The sequence below is a fragment of the Ovis aries genome, chromosome X (assembly GCF_016772045.2).
Source record: "Ovis aries strain OAR_USU_Benz2616 breed Rambouillet chromosome X, ARS-UI_Ramb_v3.0, whole genome shotgun sequence".
Lineage (NCBI taxonomy): Eukaryota > Metazoa > Chordata > Mammalia > Artiodactyla > Bovidae > Ovis > Ovis aries.
Window position 1 is genome coordinate 15,300,353 of NC_056080.1, and position 17,978 is coordinate 15,318,330.

Sequence of the window (17,978 nt, forward strand, 5' to 3'; positions counted from 1 at the left end):
CATTTTCATTTCTAATTTTGTTGATTTGATTCTTCTCCCTTTTTTTCTTGATGAGTCTGGCTAATGGTTTGTTTAGTTTATTTATCTTCTCAAAGAACCAGCTTTTAGCTTTGTTGATTTTGGCTATGGTCTCCTTTGTTTCTTTTGCATTTATTTCTGCCCTAATTTTTATGATTTCTTTCCTTCTACTAACCCTTGGGGTGTTTCATTTTTTCTTTTTCTAGTTGCGTTAGGTGTAAAGTTAGGTTATTTATTTGATTTCTCTCCTGTTTATTGAGGTAGGCTTGTACTGCTATGAATCTTGCCCTTAGCACTGCTTTTACTGAATCCCATAGGTTTGGGGTTGTTGTGTCTTCATTTTCATTCATTTGTATGCATATTTTGATTTCTTTTTTGATTTCTTCTGTGATTTGTTGGTTATTCAGAAGTGTGTTGTTTAGCCTCTATGTTTATATTTTTAATAGTTTTTTTCCCTGTAGTTGACATCTAATCTTACCACATTGTGATCAGAAAAGATGCTTGAGATTTCAGTTTTTTTGAATTTACCAAGGCTAGATTTATGGTCCAGGATGTGATATATCCTGGAGAAGGTTCTGTGTGCACTTGAGAAAAAGGTGAAATTCATTGTTTTGGGGTGAAATGTCCTGTAGATATCAATCAGGTCTAACTGGTCCATTGTATCATTTAAAGTTTGTGTTTCCTTACTAATTTTCTGTTTAGTTGATCTATGCATAGGTATGAGTGGGGTATTAAAATCTCCCACTATTATTGTGTTACTGTTAATTTCCCCTTTCATACTTGTTAGCATTTGCCTTACATACTGTGGTGCTCCTATGTTGGGTGTATATATATTTATAATTGTTATATCTTCTTCTTGGATTGATCCTTTGATCATTATGTAGTATCCTTCTATGTCTCCTTTCATGGCCTTTATATAAAAATCTATTTTATTTGATATGAGTATTGCTACTCCTGCTTTCTTTTGGTCTGCATTTGCATGAAATATCTTTTTCCAGCCCTTCACTTTCAGTCTGTATGTGTCCCTAAGTTTGAGGTGGGTCTCTTATAGACAGCCTATATAGGGGTCTTGTTTTTGTATCCATTCAGCTAGTCTTTGTCTTTTGGTTGGGGCATTCAACCCATTTACATTTAAGCTTATTATTGATAAGTATGATCCCATTGCCATTTACTTTGTTGTTTTGGATGTGAGTTTATACACCTTTTCTGTGTTTCCTATCTAGAGAAGATCCTTTAGCATTTGTTGAAGAGCTGGTTTGGTGGTGCTGAATTCTCTGAGCTTTTGCTTGTCTGTAAAGCTTTTGATTTCTCCTTCATATTTGAATGAGAGCCTTGCTGGGTACAGTAATCTGAGTTGTAGGTTTTTCTCTTTCATCACTTTATGTCGGGCCATTCCCTTCTGGCTTGAAGAGTTTCTATTGAAAGATCAGCTGTTATCCTTATGGGGATACCCTTGTGAGTTATTTGTTGTTTTTCCCTTGCTGCTTTTAATATTTGTTCTTTGTGTTTGATCTTCATTAATTTGATTAATATGTGTCTTGGGGTGTTTCACCTTGGGTTTATCCTGTTTGGGACTCTCTGGGTTTCTCAGACTTGTGTGGCTATTTCCTTCCACATTTTAAGAAAGTTTTCAACTATTATCTCCTCGAGTATTTTCTGATGGCCTTTCTTTTTGTCTTCTTCTTGATAGAAGAAGGAGGAGGGAGATAGAGGTGACCAGGAGGAGAAGAGGTTGAATCAAAAGGGGAGAGAGCAGTTTAGCCAGTAATCAATGCCCTATTTGCACTCCGCAGTCTGGAACACTCAGAGAGGTTCATGGAGTTCCACAGAGAAGAGAAGAGGGAGGAAGGAGATAGAGGTGACCAGGAAGAGAGGAGGGGGAGTCAAAAGGAGAGAGATCAATCTAACCTGTGATCAGTTCCCTAAGTGTTCTTCACAGCCCAGAATACCCAAAGAGATTCACAGAGTTGGGTAGAGAAGAGAAGAGGGAGGGAGGAGACAGAGGTGACCTGGGGGAGAAAAAGGAGAGTCAAAAGGGGAGAGAGCAATCAGGCCAGTAATCACACTCCTGAGTAAAAATGGTTACTGAAGATTGGATTCTTAAAGGTACAGAATTGATAACAAATACCAAAAAGCAAAGATTAAAAATCTAGAGTAGAGGGTAGACTCTGAAAAATACAGTATTAAAAAAAATTGCAAAAGTTATTAGAAAATATGAAATTTGCTTTAAAAATAGTCTTTTTTTGGCAAGGTAATAGTAGGTTTTAAAAATGAAAATGAAAGGAATAATAAAGAACTTAAAACTAAAAAAAATTAGGAAAATTAAAAAATGATAATAGTAAAATATATCTAAGAATTTCTCTGGAGCTGTTGAGGGCGGTGTGTGGTCAGTTCAGTTTCAGATAGTTCCTTGCTCCAGCTTACTTCTTCTCAAGGTCTATAGATCCCTTCCAGTGTAGCCAATGCTAACTACAGGGTTTTAATCTGTTACACCTGTCACTTCCAAAGCGGATTCCTTTTCTTTGTTTTTTTTGGCTTCCTCTGTTTGCAAGTCTCTTCAGTATCTCACTTCTGCCCTGACACAAGGGAGCGAAGGTGGTCATTTATTTAGGCTCACTTGTTCAGTTGTGCTGTGGGGAGGGAGGAACACTGCAAACAAATATCACTGGCATGTGTGAGGAATGCTCACAGTGCTTGGGCCACACTGTGTTTGCCCCTGCTCACAGCATGTGTGCTTTCCTGGTCTACACTGCTGAGGCTCCAGGTTGCTCTGCAGGCGAACTATCTAAGGCAGGCCCTGGGTTGTGTGCACTTTCCAGGTCTAAGCTGCTCAGGTTCAGGTACTCGGGTACTCCACAAAGGCACAGACTCGGTTGGGCCTGCATTTTGTGCCCTTCCCAGGTCTGAGCAGCTCAGGTGACCAGGTGCTTGGCGAGTGCACTCTCCCCAGGTGGGGCGGTGCATCTTATCACCTCCCAGGTCCTGGCCACTCAGTTTCCCAGTGCGCAGCTGGAGCGCTGTCTCAGGTGTGCCATGTGTCTCCTCTGGGGAGCTGATCTCTGGCTGCGACCCTCCTGGTGGATGTCAACCGTCCAGGATCCCAGGTAGACTTGGTTAGCAACTGGGAGCCTGCTCGCAGTTTGATAGAGGATGCTGTCTCTGGGGCTGAGTTTGCCCCTTCCAGCTCTGGCTGGCATCTACCTGCTTCCCTGCCTCTGATGGGGGATGGGCCAGTCCACTACTGGCTAGCTCTCCTCTGGTATTTGCTCAGTTCTTTGTTTTGTGAGCGGGCCGGCAGTGCCTTAGGTTAGAACTTTTTCTGGGAAAGTTCTCTCTCTCTCTCTCTCTCTCTTTCCTCTTTTTTTTTTTCTTCTCTCTCTCTGGCTCTCCCACAGTTTGGGTTGCTATCTCATGTTAGTTCCCTCAGATTGCCCTCAGAGCATTCAGGTCCAGTCCTTACCCTAAGCACTGCAGCCCGTGCCTGCCTGTTCAGCCCCTGCTTGCTGGTGGCAGACGCAAGCGTCTAGGCTACTTCACTGAGAGTTGCAGTTAGGTGTGTAATCTGTGGGTTTATATTTATTTTTTCCTCCCAGTTATGTTGCCTCTGAGATTCCAAAACTCCCCACAGACCCGCCGGTGAGAGGGTTTCCTGGTGTTTGGAAACCTCTTTTACGGCTCCCTCCCCGAGATGGGTCTCCATCCCTAACTCTTTTGTGTCTCTTTTTGTCTTTTATATTTTGTCCTACCTCCTTTCAAAGACAATGGGCTGCCTTTCTGGGTGCCTGGTGTCCTCTGCCAGCGTTCAGAAGTTGTTTTGTGGAATTTGCTCAGTGTTCAAATGCTCTTTTGATGAATTTGTGGGGAAGAAAGTGGTCTCCCTGTCCTATTCCTCCACCATCTTCCATTTTGGGGTTTTGATGAATGTGGTTTCCTTGTTTTTATGTTATGTGGCCATGGAACCTAGGCCAAGTGTCATGACTCCTTGTTTGAACCCCTCCGCCACACACCAATTTGTTTGTGACCTTTTATGGAGCATGCATTTATATAGAAAAAATGGAAGAATCTATCACATACCCTTCAATTAAATAAAAATTACCCATCATTTCCAGTTTGTGGTATTAATCTTAAATAATAATTATATAGTCCTAGCAAAAATCATGAGAGACCTCATAAAACCCCATCAAACATAGTGATAGTAAATATATTTTAGGTAAATCCTAAGAGTCTAGTCAAGGCTATGGTTTTTCCAGTGGTCATGTATGGATGTGAGAGTTGGACTGTGAAGAAGGCTGAGCGCTGAAGAATTGATGCTTTTGAAGTGTGGTGTTGGACAAGACTCTTGAGAGTCCCTTGGACTGCAAGGAGATCCAGCCAGTCCATTCTGAAGGAGATCAGCCCTGGGATTTCTTTGGAAGGAATGATGCTAAAGCTGAAACTCCAGTACTTTGGCCACCTCATGCGAAGAGTTGACTCATTGGAAAAGACTCTGATGCTGGGAGGAATTGGGGGCAGGAGGAGAAGGGGACGACAGAGGATGAGATGGCTGGATGGCATCACCGACTCGATGGACATGAGTTTGAGTGAACTCCGGGAGTTGGTGATGGACAGGGAGGCCTGGCGTGTTGCAATTCGTGGGGTTGCAAAAAGTCGGACACGACTGAGCAACTGAACTGAAGGGTTTAGTAGTTAACTTTTAAATGGTTTATCACCCTTGTTTATTTTTGTATTTGATTCAAGAAAATGGCCAGAACTATTGAGGTCTTCTCTATGCTTTTAGACTTTGAAAAATGTGACTGGTCCTATTCATTTTGAGGGTTCATTTTTATGAGACCAAATTTAAATTTTTAAAAAACTTAGCTCTTGTTTCAAAAATTTTCAAATTGATCTCTATTTGGTCTTTAAAACAAATTAATCCAGTCTTCAATAACATTGGTGAAGAGTGTAAATTTGGTTGATACCATTGTGCATTCATAAATATGTAAGCTTATTTTCAATAAAGTAACAAAACAAGAATTGTTGCATCTCATTCCCTGCTGTCTGCCAACAGTGAAAATTAACAGGCAGAATTGGAAGGAGACTTTGGATTATTTGGTGGCTTACTCATGGGCTTTTGGATATTTTTATGTCTAGGTGACTGGGTGGATTTGGGTATAGATTTTTAGCCTATAATTTGTTAAAAGTACCTACTGGTTATGTCCTATGTCAGAGGCACTGTGTTATTCTCTGTGGTCAGCATGCTATATAAAAGAGAGTTCTTACCATCATAGGGCTTGGAGACAGTTGGAGAATGGATGACTTTAGGGAGGACTTCCTTAAATGTTTGCACTTAAATGTGAAGGGTAAGCTAAGGGCACTGCAGGTGAAGAAGGGAGAAGAGTGGGCTCTGGGCACAGGGGACAGCAGCTATGCTGCAGTGTCCCTCTCTGATAGGGAGTTTGGAGCAGGGGAGTCATGTGAATTTCAGGTTATGGTGGCTGGATTGCAGAGAGCCAGGCCCTGAAGATACGGCTATAGAGGAAGCTGGGGAACAGATCATGGACAATGATGATGTGTTTGAAGCAGGGAAGGGACACAGTCAGATTTGCTGTTTGAAACGGTCATGCTGGTTGCTGAACTGAGAGCAGGTTTTGAGGATGAAGGGTGGAAACTGAAGAGCAGATCATGGCAGGGTGGATCACAGCCATGGGAGGCTGACACTGGGAAGTGACAGTGGAGGAGGAGACATGGGGACTTGCAGGAGAGAGATTTGGCAGTGAATGGATGGCCTTGGTAGTTTTTGAAAGTGTTAGCTTTCTACGCAGCTCAACTCCTTCTTGATAAGGCATCAGTGTATAATTGTAGCCGGGTCACTGATTGGTCAGCTACAAAGATAAATCTTATCTTGGTTAAAACTCCTCTTGGGGCTGGCTTGAGGGACAGTACAAACTTCAAACTTGGAAACGTGTTTTACTGAGGGTTTTTTTTTTGTTGTTGTTTGTTTGTTTTTTTACACCAAGGAAAGGGTGAGATGACTTGGTATAGTCAGAAAAATCACTGGGGCTCAAGGTTTGTCCCACCTGCTATCAGTGAAATGCAGACCAGAGGAAGCAGAGGAACAATCTAAGGTGCTTGTGCTCAGCTGTGTGTGGCAGCTCTTTCTTGGTGGCCACTGCTTTACCAAGAGGGAAGTTGGCATTTCAAACCCTGGTGGTGATGGGAGGGTGAGAAAGGATTCAAAACAACACCAGTCCATGTCTTAACATTTGATTAACAATATTTTTAAAAACATGCCATTAAAATTCTGATTTCTTAATGGCTGGTCTTGACAAACTGGATTTGTAGCTTCTGTTTACTATCTACCTCAGTCTGCTTTTCCTCTTTGGAATATTGACAATTTCCTTAGCTGTTGAGACATTTCTTTTTTACTTACTTTGTGACAAAAGTGGTGAAACAGAATCTGCTTCTAAGAAATAGTGTGAGTGTTCAGTGTTAGCTTACCAGGTAGCATGATTTTTCTTATGCTGATCTACTCATCTACCCAGCAAACAACTGTTGTCTCTGAACTTACTATGTTGGAATACACCCATAATGTGATTCTTATTTCATTGTTATAAATCAGTAAGAACTTGTGCTCTTACTTTTGTTATTCCTGCTAATCAAAAGAAATGAGTATTTCATAAAATTTTCTTCAGCACATAGCATTGTAAGATCTTGTCTATTTACTTCCAATAGTAATAGCTAAAATGCAGTATTTCCTCAGTTAATGTTTATGGTATGCAAACTATCACCATAGTTCAGTTCAGTTCAGTCAGTTCAGTCACTCAGTCATGTCCGACTCTTTGCGACCCCATGAATCGCAGCACGCCAGGCCTCCCTGTCCATCACCAACTGCCGGAGTTTACCCAAACTCATGTCCATTGAGTCAGTGATGCCATCCAACCATCTCATCCTCTGTCATCCCCTTCTCCTCCTGTCCCCAATCCCTCCCGGCATCAGAGTCTTTTCCAATGAGTCAACTCTTTGTATGAGGTGGCCAAAGTATTGGAGCTTCAGCTTTAGCATCATTCCTTCCAAAGAACACCCAGGACTGATCTCCTTCAGAATGGACTGGTTGGATCTCCTTGAAGTCCAAAGGACTCTCAAGAGTCTTCTCCAACACCACAGTCAAAAGCACTCGACACTCAGCTTTCTTCACAGTCCAACTCTTACATCCATACATGACCACTGGAAAAACCATAGCCTTCACTAGATAGACCTTTGTTGGCAAAGTAATGTCTCTGCTTTTGAATATACTGTCTAGGTTTGTCATAACTTTCCTTCCAAGGAGTAAGCGTCTTTTAATTTCATGGCTGCAGTCACCATCTGCAGTGATTTGGGAGCCCCCCAAAATAAAGTTTGACACTGTTTCCCCATCTATTTGCCATGATGTGATGGGACCAGATGCCATGATCTTCATTTTCTGAATCTTGAGCTTTAAGCCAACTTTTTCACTCTCCTCTTTCACTTTCATCAAGAGGCTTTTAGTTCCTCTTCACTTTCTGCCATAAGGGTGGTGTCATCTGCATATCTGAGGTTATTGATATTTCTCCCAGAAATCTTGATTCCAGCTTGTGTTTCTTCCAGCCCAGCATTTCTCATGATGTACTCTGCATATAGTTACTGCCATTTAAATATGTTGCTAGTATCATAGTTAAAACGAAAGTATTGTAATACTGATGGTTAAGGTGGAAAATGACTCCTGTGTTCTTAATATAACATGAAATGCTGACAGCATGGACTCTCCAGCAGGACTGCTAGCAGTTCAAGTTCCTGTTCTTCATTTACTGGCTCTTTGACATTGACTGAGGTGCTTCACTTCACTGTTGCTTAGTTTTATTGTGTGTAGAGTAGGCATGGTAGAAGTACCAGCTTTTATATGTAAAAACATGAAGTACTACCTCAGTGTGATGAGTGCCATCTCTAGTATAGGAGCTGGCTGATTTTGTTGTTCTATTTATGAAGCACAGAAAAGCTGCAAGGAAACAATGATCACTATGACTAAAGTATATATTCTTATGTATTCTTTTTGTTTCTTTTTAGCCTTTCCTAAGCCCAAGTGGGAGTGTGCATTATTTGATTCTTATTCTGAGTCAGTACCAGCAAACCAACAACCCCGTGACTTGAATCGGATGGAGGTAAAAAATCATCATATGTTAGTAAGTAAGGATGTGTGTACACTTAAATCCGTTAGCTGATGTTCTTTACAAACTCTGGAAAATCTGCTTTCATAATGTTTTCTCTTCATACTTAGTACTTTGAAGCTCAGCATTTCAGATTTAGACACCAGATATATCTGTAATTATCTTTTTTTTTCTTTTCTCCCTAAAACTAGATTTGGAGAAAAAAGCAAAGTAACCTCTTGACCTTTTAGAGGTGAAATTTAGGTATTGCCAAACTAAGCCCCCAAAAATGGAAGACAGGTTATTTACTTTAACCAAACTTTAATTCTGAAGTAAACATTGTAAAGCTGTATTTTTAGCAGCTGAGTATTAACCAGGTATAATGAATTAGAACAGTTTTGAGAGGAAGCTTGAGAACTGTATATGAGGGCCCCAAATCACATTCAAAGCTGCCTAATTGGGATGATCCTCAAGAGAAACCTGAAGAATTCTTTAACGATGGGCCATTGATGGGCTTAGATGTGTGCTTAGGGGTCCTTATGGTTATTGTTAATATCAGCACTATCATCACCATCACCACCATTATAATTGCTGTGATGACAACTTATTATATCTCTTGTTCCCACCCTGAGAAAAGTCTGGAAGTATTTCATAAATGGAGGTTTGTTCATAGGCTTCTGTTACCATGCTCTGACATTGCAAGATGATAGAAATCAAAGGCAAGATACAGGGCCATTTACAAAATTTCTTGTGATGGTGTGTGATTATTTATCCTTCCCCCGTGAGGCTCTGGTGCCTGTAGTGTTTGTTGTGGATGCCATCCTCTCTGAGCCAGTCCAGCCTGCTTCTGCATCATTCTCTCTGATAACATCTCTCTCAGCCTCTCTGCTACTCTTTTTTTGAGTTGTAGCCTCTGTGCTCCTTTGCTTAGCAGATTTCTCCTCTGGGGAAAGAGATAAAGTGATTTCAGGTGGTGTGATAGATGTGCATTCAAAGACTTTTGGCTTTTTCAATTTCTTTTTGTAGAATGTGCATGATGGTGAAGCAGACATGATTGTCAGCCACTTTTCATAGCCCCCAGTGTATTCTGGGTTGCTGGCAGTGTCCGTAGAAGTTTGTCTGTCAGGCCAGGACACTACAACTCTTATGCAGTTGCCCTGGTTTTTGATTTTTTGTTTTATTTTTAAATAAATTTTTTTTTTGCTATGGGTAGCCCTGCTTGTGTAAAATTATGTTGTTGTTAGGTGATTTACTAAAAACAAAAGTCTTTAATTCATATTCTTTCTGGTTAAACATTTTGTCCCATCTTGCCATGGTATCAGATAGTCTTTGCCTTTCCAACAGAGACAAATAATGCTGTTTTTTTTTTTTTTGAGAAATTAGTTACTGACTCATGTTGCTTTTCCCCACGTACTCACTTCAGTTCAATTCAGTCACTCAGTCGTGTCTGACTCTTTGCGACCCCATGGACTGCAGCATGCTAGGCCTCCCTGTCCATCAACCAACTCCCGGAGTTTACCCAAACTCATGTCCATTGAGTCAGTGATGCCGTCCAACCATCTCATCCTCTGTCGTCCCCTTCTCCTCCTGCCCCCAATCTTTCCCAGCATCAGGGTCTTTTCAAATGAGTCAGCTCTTCGCATTAGGTGGCCAAAGTATTGGAGTCTCACCTTCAACATCAGTCCTTGCGATGAACACTCAGGACTGGTTCCCTTTAGGATGGGCTGGTTGGATCTCCTTGCAGCCCAAGGGACTCTCAAGAGTCTTGTCCAACACCACAGTTCAAAAGCATCAATTCTTCAGCGCTCAGCTTTCTTTATAGTCCAACTCTCACATCCATACATGACTACTGGTATACTCGTTATCTGTCTAAAAGGAAAGGACCAAATATACAGATGGTTGTCAAATCTGGAAATGGAGATATTTTAAACACAGGAATGCATGCTTAAAGTTTATTTTATTTTTGGCTGTGCTACATGTCTTGTGGGATCTTAGTTCCCTGACTAGGGATTGAACCCAGGCCCCTGGCAGTGAAAGCTTAGAGTCCTAATCACTAGAACACCAGGGAAGTCCTCATGCTTGGAGTTTAAATAGAACTTGGTACCAGCAGCCCTGTGAGGGGTGACTCCAGTCAGGTGTTTGTTGTGAATGGAGCTATAGCTGATTCAGGTCTTGAGAAGTTTGCTCAGCAGTACATCTTTTTCAGAAGACAGCAGAGCTGTACCATATACTTATTTCCATCAAGAATTAAAGATTACAGTTTCAAGTATATGTGTCTTTAGCCATGTTTCTTAGGTTACTGAGTTGCTTTTTTTGTAAACAGGCTTATTGAGATATGATTCACATACCACATTCAGCTAAGGTATACAATTCAGTGGTTTTGAGCATATTGACAGTTGTGCAGCTGTCACTATAGTCTAATTTTAGAACATCTTCATCACTCTAGAGAGAAAACCTGTACCCATTAGGAGTCATCTACTGTTCTCCTCTTGCCCCAGCCTCTAGTAATCACTAAGCTATTTTCTGTCTCTAGAATTTGCCTATTCTGGACATTTCATATAAATGGAAACATATAACATGTGGTCTTTTGTGACAGGCTTCTTTCATTTAGTATAATGTTTGTTTTTTGATTTTCCAGTTTTACTGAGATACAGTTGATGTATTTGTTGTTGTTCAGTCTCTAAGTCATGTCCAACTGTTTGTGACCCCATGGACTGCAGCATGTCAGGCTCTTCTGTCCTCCACTGTCTCCCAGAGTTTGCTCAGATTCATGTCCATTGAGTCGATGATGCTATCTAACCATCTCATCTTCTGCCACCCTCTTCTCCTTTTGCCTTCAATCTTTCCCAGCATCAGGGTCTTTTCTAATGAGTCAGCTCTTTGCATCAGGTGGCCAAAGTATTTGAGCTTCAGCCCTTCCAATGAATATTCAGGGTTGATTTCCTTTAGGAGTGACTGGTTGGGTATCCTTGCTGTCCAAGGGACTCTCAAGAGTCTTCTCCAGCACCACAATTCGAAAGCATCAATTCTTTAGCACTCAGCCTTCTTTATGGTCCAACTCTCATATCCATCCATGGCTACTGGAAAAAGCATAGCTTTGACCATATGGACCTTTGTCAGCAAAGTGATGTCTCTGGTTTTTAATATGCTCTCTAGGTTTCTCATGGCTTTCCTTCCAAGGAACAAGTGTCTTTGAATTTCATTGCTGTAGTCCCCATCCACAGTGATTTTGGAGCCCCCCAAAATAAAATCTGTCACTGCTTCCATAGTTGATGTATACAACTGGATAAGTTTAAGGTGTATGGCCAAATGATTTGACTTACACACATTTTGAAATGATTATCACAATAACTTTAGTGAATATCCATCATCTCAGATAGAGACACCATTAAAGAATTAGGGGAAAATATTTTTTTCTTGTGATGAGATCACTTTGCATAATATTTTAAAGTTCATTCGCAGTGTAACATGTATCAGTGCTTTATTCCTTTTCATTGATGAATACTGTCCCATTGTATGGATAGAACACATTTTGTTTATCCGTTTTTTAGCTGATGGAAATTTGGGTTGTTTCTACTTTGGGGCTGTTAGAAAAAATGCTGCTATGAATATCCATGTACAAGTTTTTGTGTGCACACATGTTTTCACTTCTCTTGGGTATAAACTGAGGAGTGAATTGATTGAATCACATTATACCTTGTTATACTTTTTGAGGAACTAGCAAACTACTTTCCAAAGCAGCTATACCATTTTACATTTTTCTACCAGCAGTGTATGAGGGGTCCAATTTCCCCATATCCTTGTTAACTTTGATTACTATCTCTCTTTGATTTTAGCCATCCTAATGGGAATAAATCCCTTCCCTGATTTTCCATTTTGGGCTTCCCTGGTGGCTTAGAGGTTAAAGTGTCTGCCTGGAATGCGGGAGACCCGGGTTCGATCCCTGGGTTGGGAAGATCCCCTGGAGAAGGAAATGGCAACCCACTCCAGTACTCTTGCCTGGAGAATCCCATGGAGGGAGGAGCCTGGTAGGCTACAGTCCATGGGGTTGCAAAGAGTGGGACATGACTGAGTGACTTTCCTTACTTAATGGGAATAAAGTAGTATCTCACTGTGATTTTTATTTGAATTTCCTAATGACTACTGATATTAAACATCTTTTTGTGTGCTTATTAGCCATTTGTGTGTCTTCTTTGGTGAAATGTGTATTCCTATCTCTTGTCCATTTATAAACTGGGTTGTTTATTATTGAGTTTTTTTTTATTGAGTTTTAAGTGTTCTTTATATATTCTGGATGTAAGTTTCTTATTAGATACATAATTTGCAAGTATTTTTCTTTGTTTTTCTCCTCTTTCTTGATAGTATCCTTTGTAGCACACATATTTTTTTATTTTGATGAAGTAGAATTTATCTGATTTTTAAATTTTTTTACTTGTGCTTTTGGTATCATGTCTAAGAAACCGTTGCCTAATACAAAATCATGAAGATTTATTCCTATGTTTTCTTCTAAGGGTTTTATAGTTTTAGGTCTTACATTGAGGTTTGTGATCCATTTTAAGTTAATTTTTATATAGATTGTGAAGAAGAGGTTCAACTTCATTCTTTTTGTATATGGATATCAAGTTGTCTCAGCATCATTTATTGAATAGACAATTTCCCCCCTACTCAATTGTTTTGTACTGTTGTTGAAAAGCAGTTGACCACAAATGTAAGGGTTTATTTATGGATTCTCAATTCAGTTCCATTGATCTATATGTCTTATGTGAGTACTATACTGTCTTGATTCCTGTGAGTTTTTGGTAAGTTGTTCTTTTTCAAGAATATTTTTGCTATTTTGGGTCCCTTGCATTTTTATATGAAATTTAGGGCCAGCTGGTAAAATTCTGCAAAAAAATTAAGAAGGATTGCTTCAATTCTGTAGAGGAATTTTGGGAGTATCACCATTTTAACAGTATTAAATCTTTTGACCCATGAACACAGAATGTCTTTCCATTTATTTAGATTTTTAAAATTTCTTTAAGTGGTGTTCTTTTGGATTTCTTTTTATCTGTTTTTTTCTACTCCTAAATTATTTTATTTCGTTAAGGATCTGGTTTATAATCCCGTTGGGACAAGAAAATGAAAGAAGGGCACGGTTGAGATACATTCTGTGTTCTAAATTAGGTCTGGAGGCTTCATTGTGATGCCAAGAATGACTTGTCTGAGCCTTCTTAAACCCTAGATCAGATTACCACCAGGTAGTATTGTAACTCCGTTCTTTGAAACAGTTTGAAAACAGAAGTATTCTTATGTCTCTTGGGCTGTTCTGATTCTGAGAGGTAAACCAATTAACTTTTGGGAGCACCAGATAACTCCAGGAATTTACCCTACTTTTAAGTTTTAAAATTTTCCTTTATTTGATTCTTTGAATATATTTAAAATAAAAAGAATACCAAAAGGCTTATAGTGACAAGTCTTCCTCTTATCCCTATCCCCATCTACCCAGTCACCCTTCAGTTTTTATATATTTTTCTAGAATTTGTTTATATATATACCAAATATGAATATATTATCCTTTAATCTTATCAGAGGACAGAGTCCATGCTAATTGAGAGTTTATAAGAAATTATAGTAAATAGGTTTTACACAGAATTTTAAACTAATCAGCACATGATTAATTTGGGTATTCATCTTAGTATAAGTGGAAATGTCTCTCTTAAATGAGTTAGCAGAAAGTTTTCTTCTGCACACCAATAAAATTCTCTTATTTCATGATAGGGAGGCTATTTGAATCAGGGTTGAGCACCCTCTGCATAAGAGATTCTGGCAAATATCCACATGATGGGACTACTTGTCAGAAACTCTTGCTGCTTGTGAGAAAATAGCTAGAGCATAGGTTTGTTCTTGACTGAAGTCATGGGCAAATGCTCTACAACTCTGGCTGAAGCTCACACCAGATTCAGATACAATGTATGTTCTATACATAGACCTCAGCCTAAATCATTATGTTCTTCCTCTGTGTATAGAAAATTTTTCAATGCAAATTAACTTATACCTCACTAGAAACCTAGAAAAAGTAATATTAAATGTCAAGATTTATGGAAGACAGAAATATTGGCAAAATATACAGCTTTTAAAAACATTTTCATCATATATGCACATCACTTCTTTTTCATTCCAACCCATATTGTTAATTTACTTTTCTTTCCAAGAAGCTGTCTATTAAAGACATGGCCGACTTTCCTGTCCCTACCCAAGATGTGACTGGTGATGACAAACAAGGTATGAAAAGAAAGAGTTTTTTCCCTTTGGGAACATTTTCTGTGCATTTTAAAAATCTACTTCTCTTGGAATGGCTGGTTTCTAGAGTGTATGAGGACTGTTCTCAGTATATGAACACATTTGGATGGATCAAGTTGTTCAGTTGTCACTGAACTATAGTTCATAAAGCAGTAATGAGCTTGAGTGTCCAAAGCCCTTCATTTACGACCCTGTACTCACAGCTGATCCTCAGGCTACTCTGACACCTCATATTGGAATCTGGCCGTACTAATTAGGAAATGACTGGAAGCTGAATGGTTTGAGAACATAACATCTTGTGTTGGTAGGTGTGATCCCAGAATATCAATATAAATGTACATTTGCACACAGATCTAACCGTTGAGGAAGTTACCTTCTGGAGAGAGAGTTTCTGTGCCTAGGCTTTATTCTCTGTGACTTTGCGGGTGTTGGGCTGTGACGTGGAGCCCAGCAACAATTTCCTTACCTTAGTGGGTGGGTGAGAGCATTGCAGCACAGTGTTGCTTGTTATAGCTAGCATCAAGCACAGGGATGACTTGGCTTGGCACTGTCTAGAAGAGAAGGAAGAACACCCTACTTCCTCCCATGCTTCTATTACAGTGGTTTATGATTGATTGAGTCCTTCCTCATGCACTGCATTATTCAGTCCTCACAAAATTGAATGGTGGCTGGTATATTTTATCACCTAAAATATATAGATGAGTAAACTCAAGTTCAGGCAGTATGAATCATTTATTCAGTGAGAAAAAGAGCAGTGGTAAAAACTAAGATTTTCTAATTCTGAAGCCAGTATCCCTTCTATTGGACTGTAGCCCACCAGGCTCCTCTGTCCATGGGATTTCCTAGGCAAGAATACTGGAGTGAATTGCCATTTCCTTCTCCAGGGGATCTTCCCAACCCAGGGATCAAATCCCAAATCCAGATCTCCTGCATTGTAGGCGGATTCTTCACTGACTGAGCCAACAGGGAAACAATTACAACAATTGCATGCTGTCTATTTCAGTGTTTGATTAGGAGGGGCAGGCAGACCCGGACATTGTCTGTAGCAGCAAGTACTTTGATAACTCTCTTTACTAGTGGATCTTAGCCTTAAATGCCCATTGGAATAACCTGTGTGTATGTGAAGTCGCTCAGTCGTGTCTGACTCTTTGTGATCCTGTGGAGTGTAGCCCGCCAGGCTCCTCTGTCCATGGGATTCTCCAGGCTAGAATACTGGAGTGGGTTGCCATTTCCTTCTCCAGGGGATCTTCCCAACCCAGGGATTGAACCTGGGTCTTCTGCATTGCAGGCAGACGCTTTATCCTCTGAGCCACCAGGGAAGCTGGCGAGCTCTTAAAATTTTGAAGCCTGGCTCTCACTCCCAGAGAGATCCTGATGTCTTTGCTTGGGAAAAAATGGGGAATTTTGATATTTCCTGGCAATACTCTCCCAAGCCACTGGTGGCACTCTCTCTGGAACATTGAAAATATGTCTGTATTCTCTGTAGGAGTAGAGCCCGTTATCATAGGAGGCTTTTATTGTTTTAGTAAGTGCTATAGCAACTTATAGGTATATAGAACACTGTTTTCATAAGTGATAACTTGGAATTCTTTGTTTTAATGTAACATGCTTTAGATATAATTTTTTTTCTTTCCTCTTCTTTTCTTTCTCTTTTTCTTTAAAAACAAAACACTGCTAGCTTTGAAGAGTGCTACTGACGAAGCCTTACCAAAGGACATGTCTGAGGATTCAGGTAGGAGAAAACCAATTTAATATATTTTAAATGTAATTATTTCTAAAACAAAACAAAACAAAAAAAACAGCCCTGTAGTTTCAGTGAGAAGACTGACACATTTGTGATTTTTTAATATATATGTATATATTTCTTTCCAAATATTTGTTGTGTGTTTTATTCTAAGGAAACCTTTTGGTTTCTTTTTTACTCCTTCACTCTTCTCAGGTATGAGAAGAGGGTGATTCCTTTGTAAGTTCTAAATATAGTTTTCACTGAAAGAATCTCTCTGTTTGAATTGAGGGTCTCATTGTCACTAAGTGTAAAGTTGAGAAGGCTTTAATTTGAGATTTTAGTAAGCCATTGTGGTTTCCCTGTAGAGTAAGGAGCTGATGGAGTGGATCAACGGGAGGCTCATAGGTGAAACTTTCCATTTCCAAAATAAAAATCTCAAATATTTTTATTATACTTCACCACCAGGAAAACAGGTAAATGTGCTTATACATGGAGTAGATTCCGTGGAGAAAAATAAAAGTTGTGTTTGCCCAGGTTTTTGGAGAGTCAGGGCTGTGTCTGTGGACATTGGAGATGGCTGGGCCTGTGTCCTCAGCTTTTTCAATGGAGCTGTCATTGAACCAAGATGAACCTAGTTTAGAACATACTAGCTAGGGATGTTTGTAGCTCTGGTTATAGGGACACGAAAGAAGTTGCTCATTTCTCGTTTATTGTTTTCTCTTTTAATATTTAATAATTAAATCATGTTTGTTTCAGTTAGCTAGGTATCATCCAGGCTTTAGTTGTTAAAGTTAGAACAAAGGAATCAATATTTATCGAGGCTTAGTAGTGTATTTCTGAAATACCAAGTTCATTTAGGGTTTAAAAGAAAGAGGGATAGAGATAGAAAAAGGAATGGGGAGCAAGGGAGAGAGGAAGAGGGAGATGGAGGAAGAGAGAATGAATATGAAGGAGAATATATGATTGATTACAGTGATGAGGCCTAAGAATCTGTATTTTCAGGCAACCCCCTGGAGGATTCTAATGTTCAGCCTATTTGGGGAACCACTATCTCTCAAAAGCAATGTTAAGAAATAGGAAATTAAGATTGTAAATTAACTGTGACTCCAAAAATGGTAGGAATTTTCAAGCTGTGTTTTGGTTTTTGGAACTGATTCAAGTTCCTTCATCATGGGGGAAATGCTCTATTTGCGTAGGACAATCATCTGACGTAGGTTCCTTCCAACTCTAATTTTTGGAAATGAAGTGGATACATCCCAGTTTTTGTAAACTTCATGTTATGGTATTAATAAAATCTCTTTAAATTTGGAGAGTTAAATTGTGCTTCTCCAGCAACCTTTTTGGCTTATAACTCTTCCTGTTTATTTCCATGAGCATGCCCCATGTTCTCTGGGGCAGGAGTTTTAGATGTCATTTTCAACATTTAATAGGGCATGGCATACATCACCAGTCAGAGCCTATCAGGGTATATGTGCCACAGTATGTAAAGTATATCTGAATTTGTTTCACATTCTGCCTGGGAGCATACTATGTGGTTTCTGATTTGTTCTTTGCTGCCCTTCCTGGAGCTTTCAGGGAATACCTTATCTGAAAGCTTATTTAATACCCAGGGAACGTTTGGATTCTTAGTGAAAGACAGGAGTTTCAAGGTGGTGGTTTCTAATTCTGGAGGCTTTTCATACCAAGTTAGCAGTTCACCTTGGTTGAGTTGCTGTTTTCTGGAGAATTAAACTTTAGGCTTGCCTTCCTGTCCTGTTTCTGTCTCCTGGAAAGGTGATGTGCCTGGTGTGTTCTAGGAAATTCTCACTCTTCTTCTC

General features: G+C 39.7%; 1 protein-coding gene and 1 non-coding gene across 3 annotated transcripts in view; one reads left to right on the forward strand and one right to left on the reverse strand.

The window, feature by feature from the left end:
- REPS2 (RALBP1 associated Eps domain containing 2) overlaps nucleotides 1-17,978 on the forward strand; it is a 246,918-nt gene that overhangs the window by 121,639 nt on the left and 107,301 nt on the right. For both annotated transcript variants that reach the window (XM_027963581.3, XM_027963582.3), the window contains exons 9-11: nucleotides 8,077-8,171; nucleotides 14,348-14,417; nucleotides 16,114-16,167. In XM_027963581.3, the coding sequence (XP_027819382.1) occupies nucleotides 8,077-8,171; nucleotides 14,348-14,417; nucleotides 16,114-16,167 (219 nt within the window). The remainder of the gene's footprint in view (nucleotides 1-8,076; nucleotides 8,172-14,347; nucleotides 14,418-16,113; nucleotides 16,168-17,978) is intronic.
- Nucleotides 15,683-15,754, reverse strand: TRNAC-GCA (transfer RNA cysteine (anticodon GCA)). The gene has a single exon. It is a non-coding gene; the product is annotated as a tRNA-Cys (tRNA).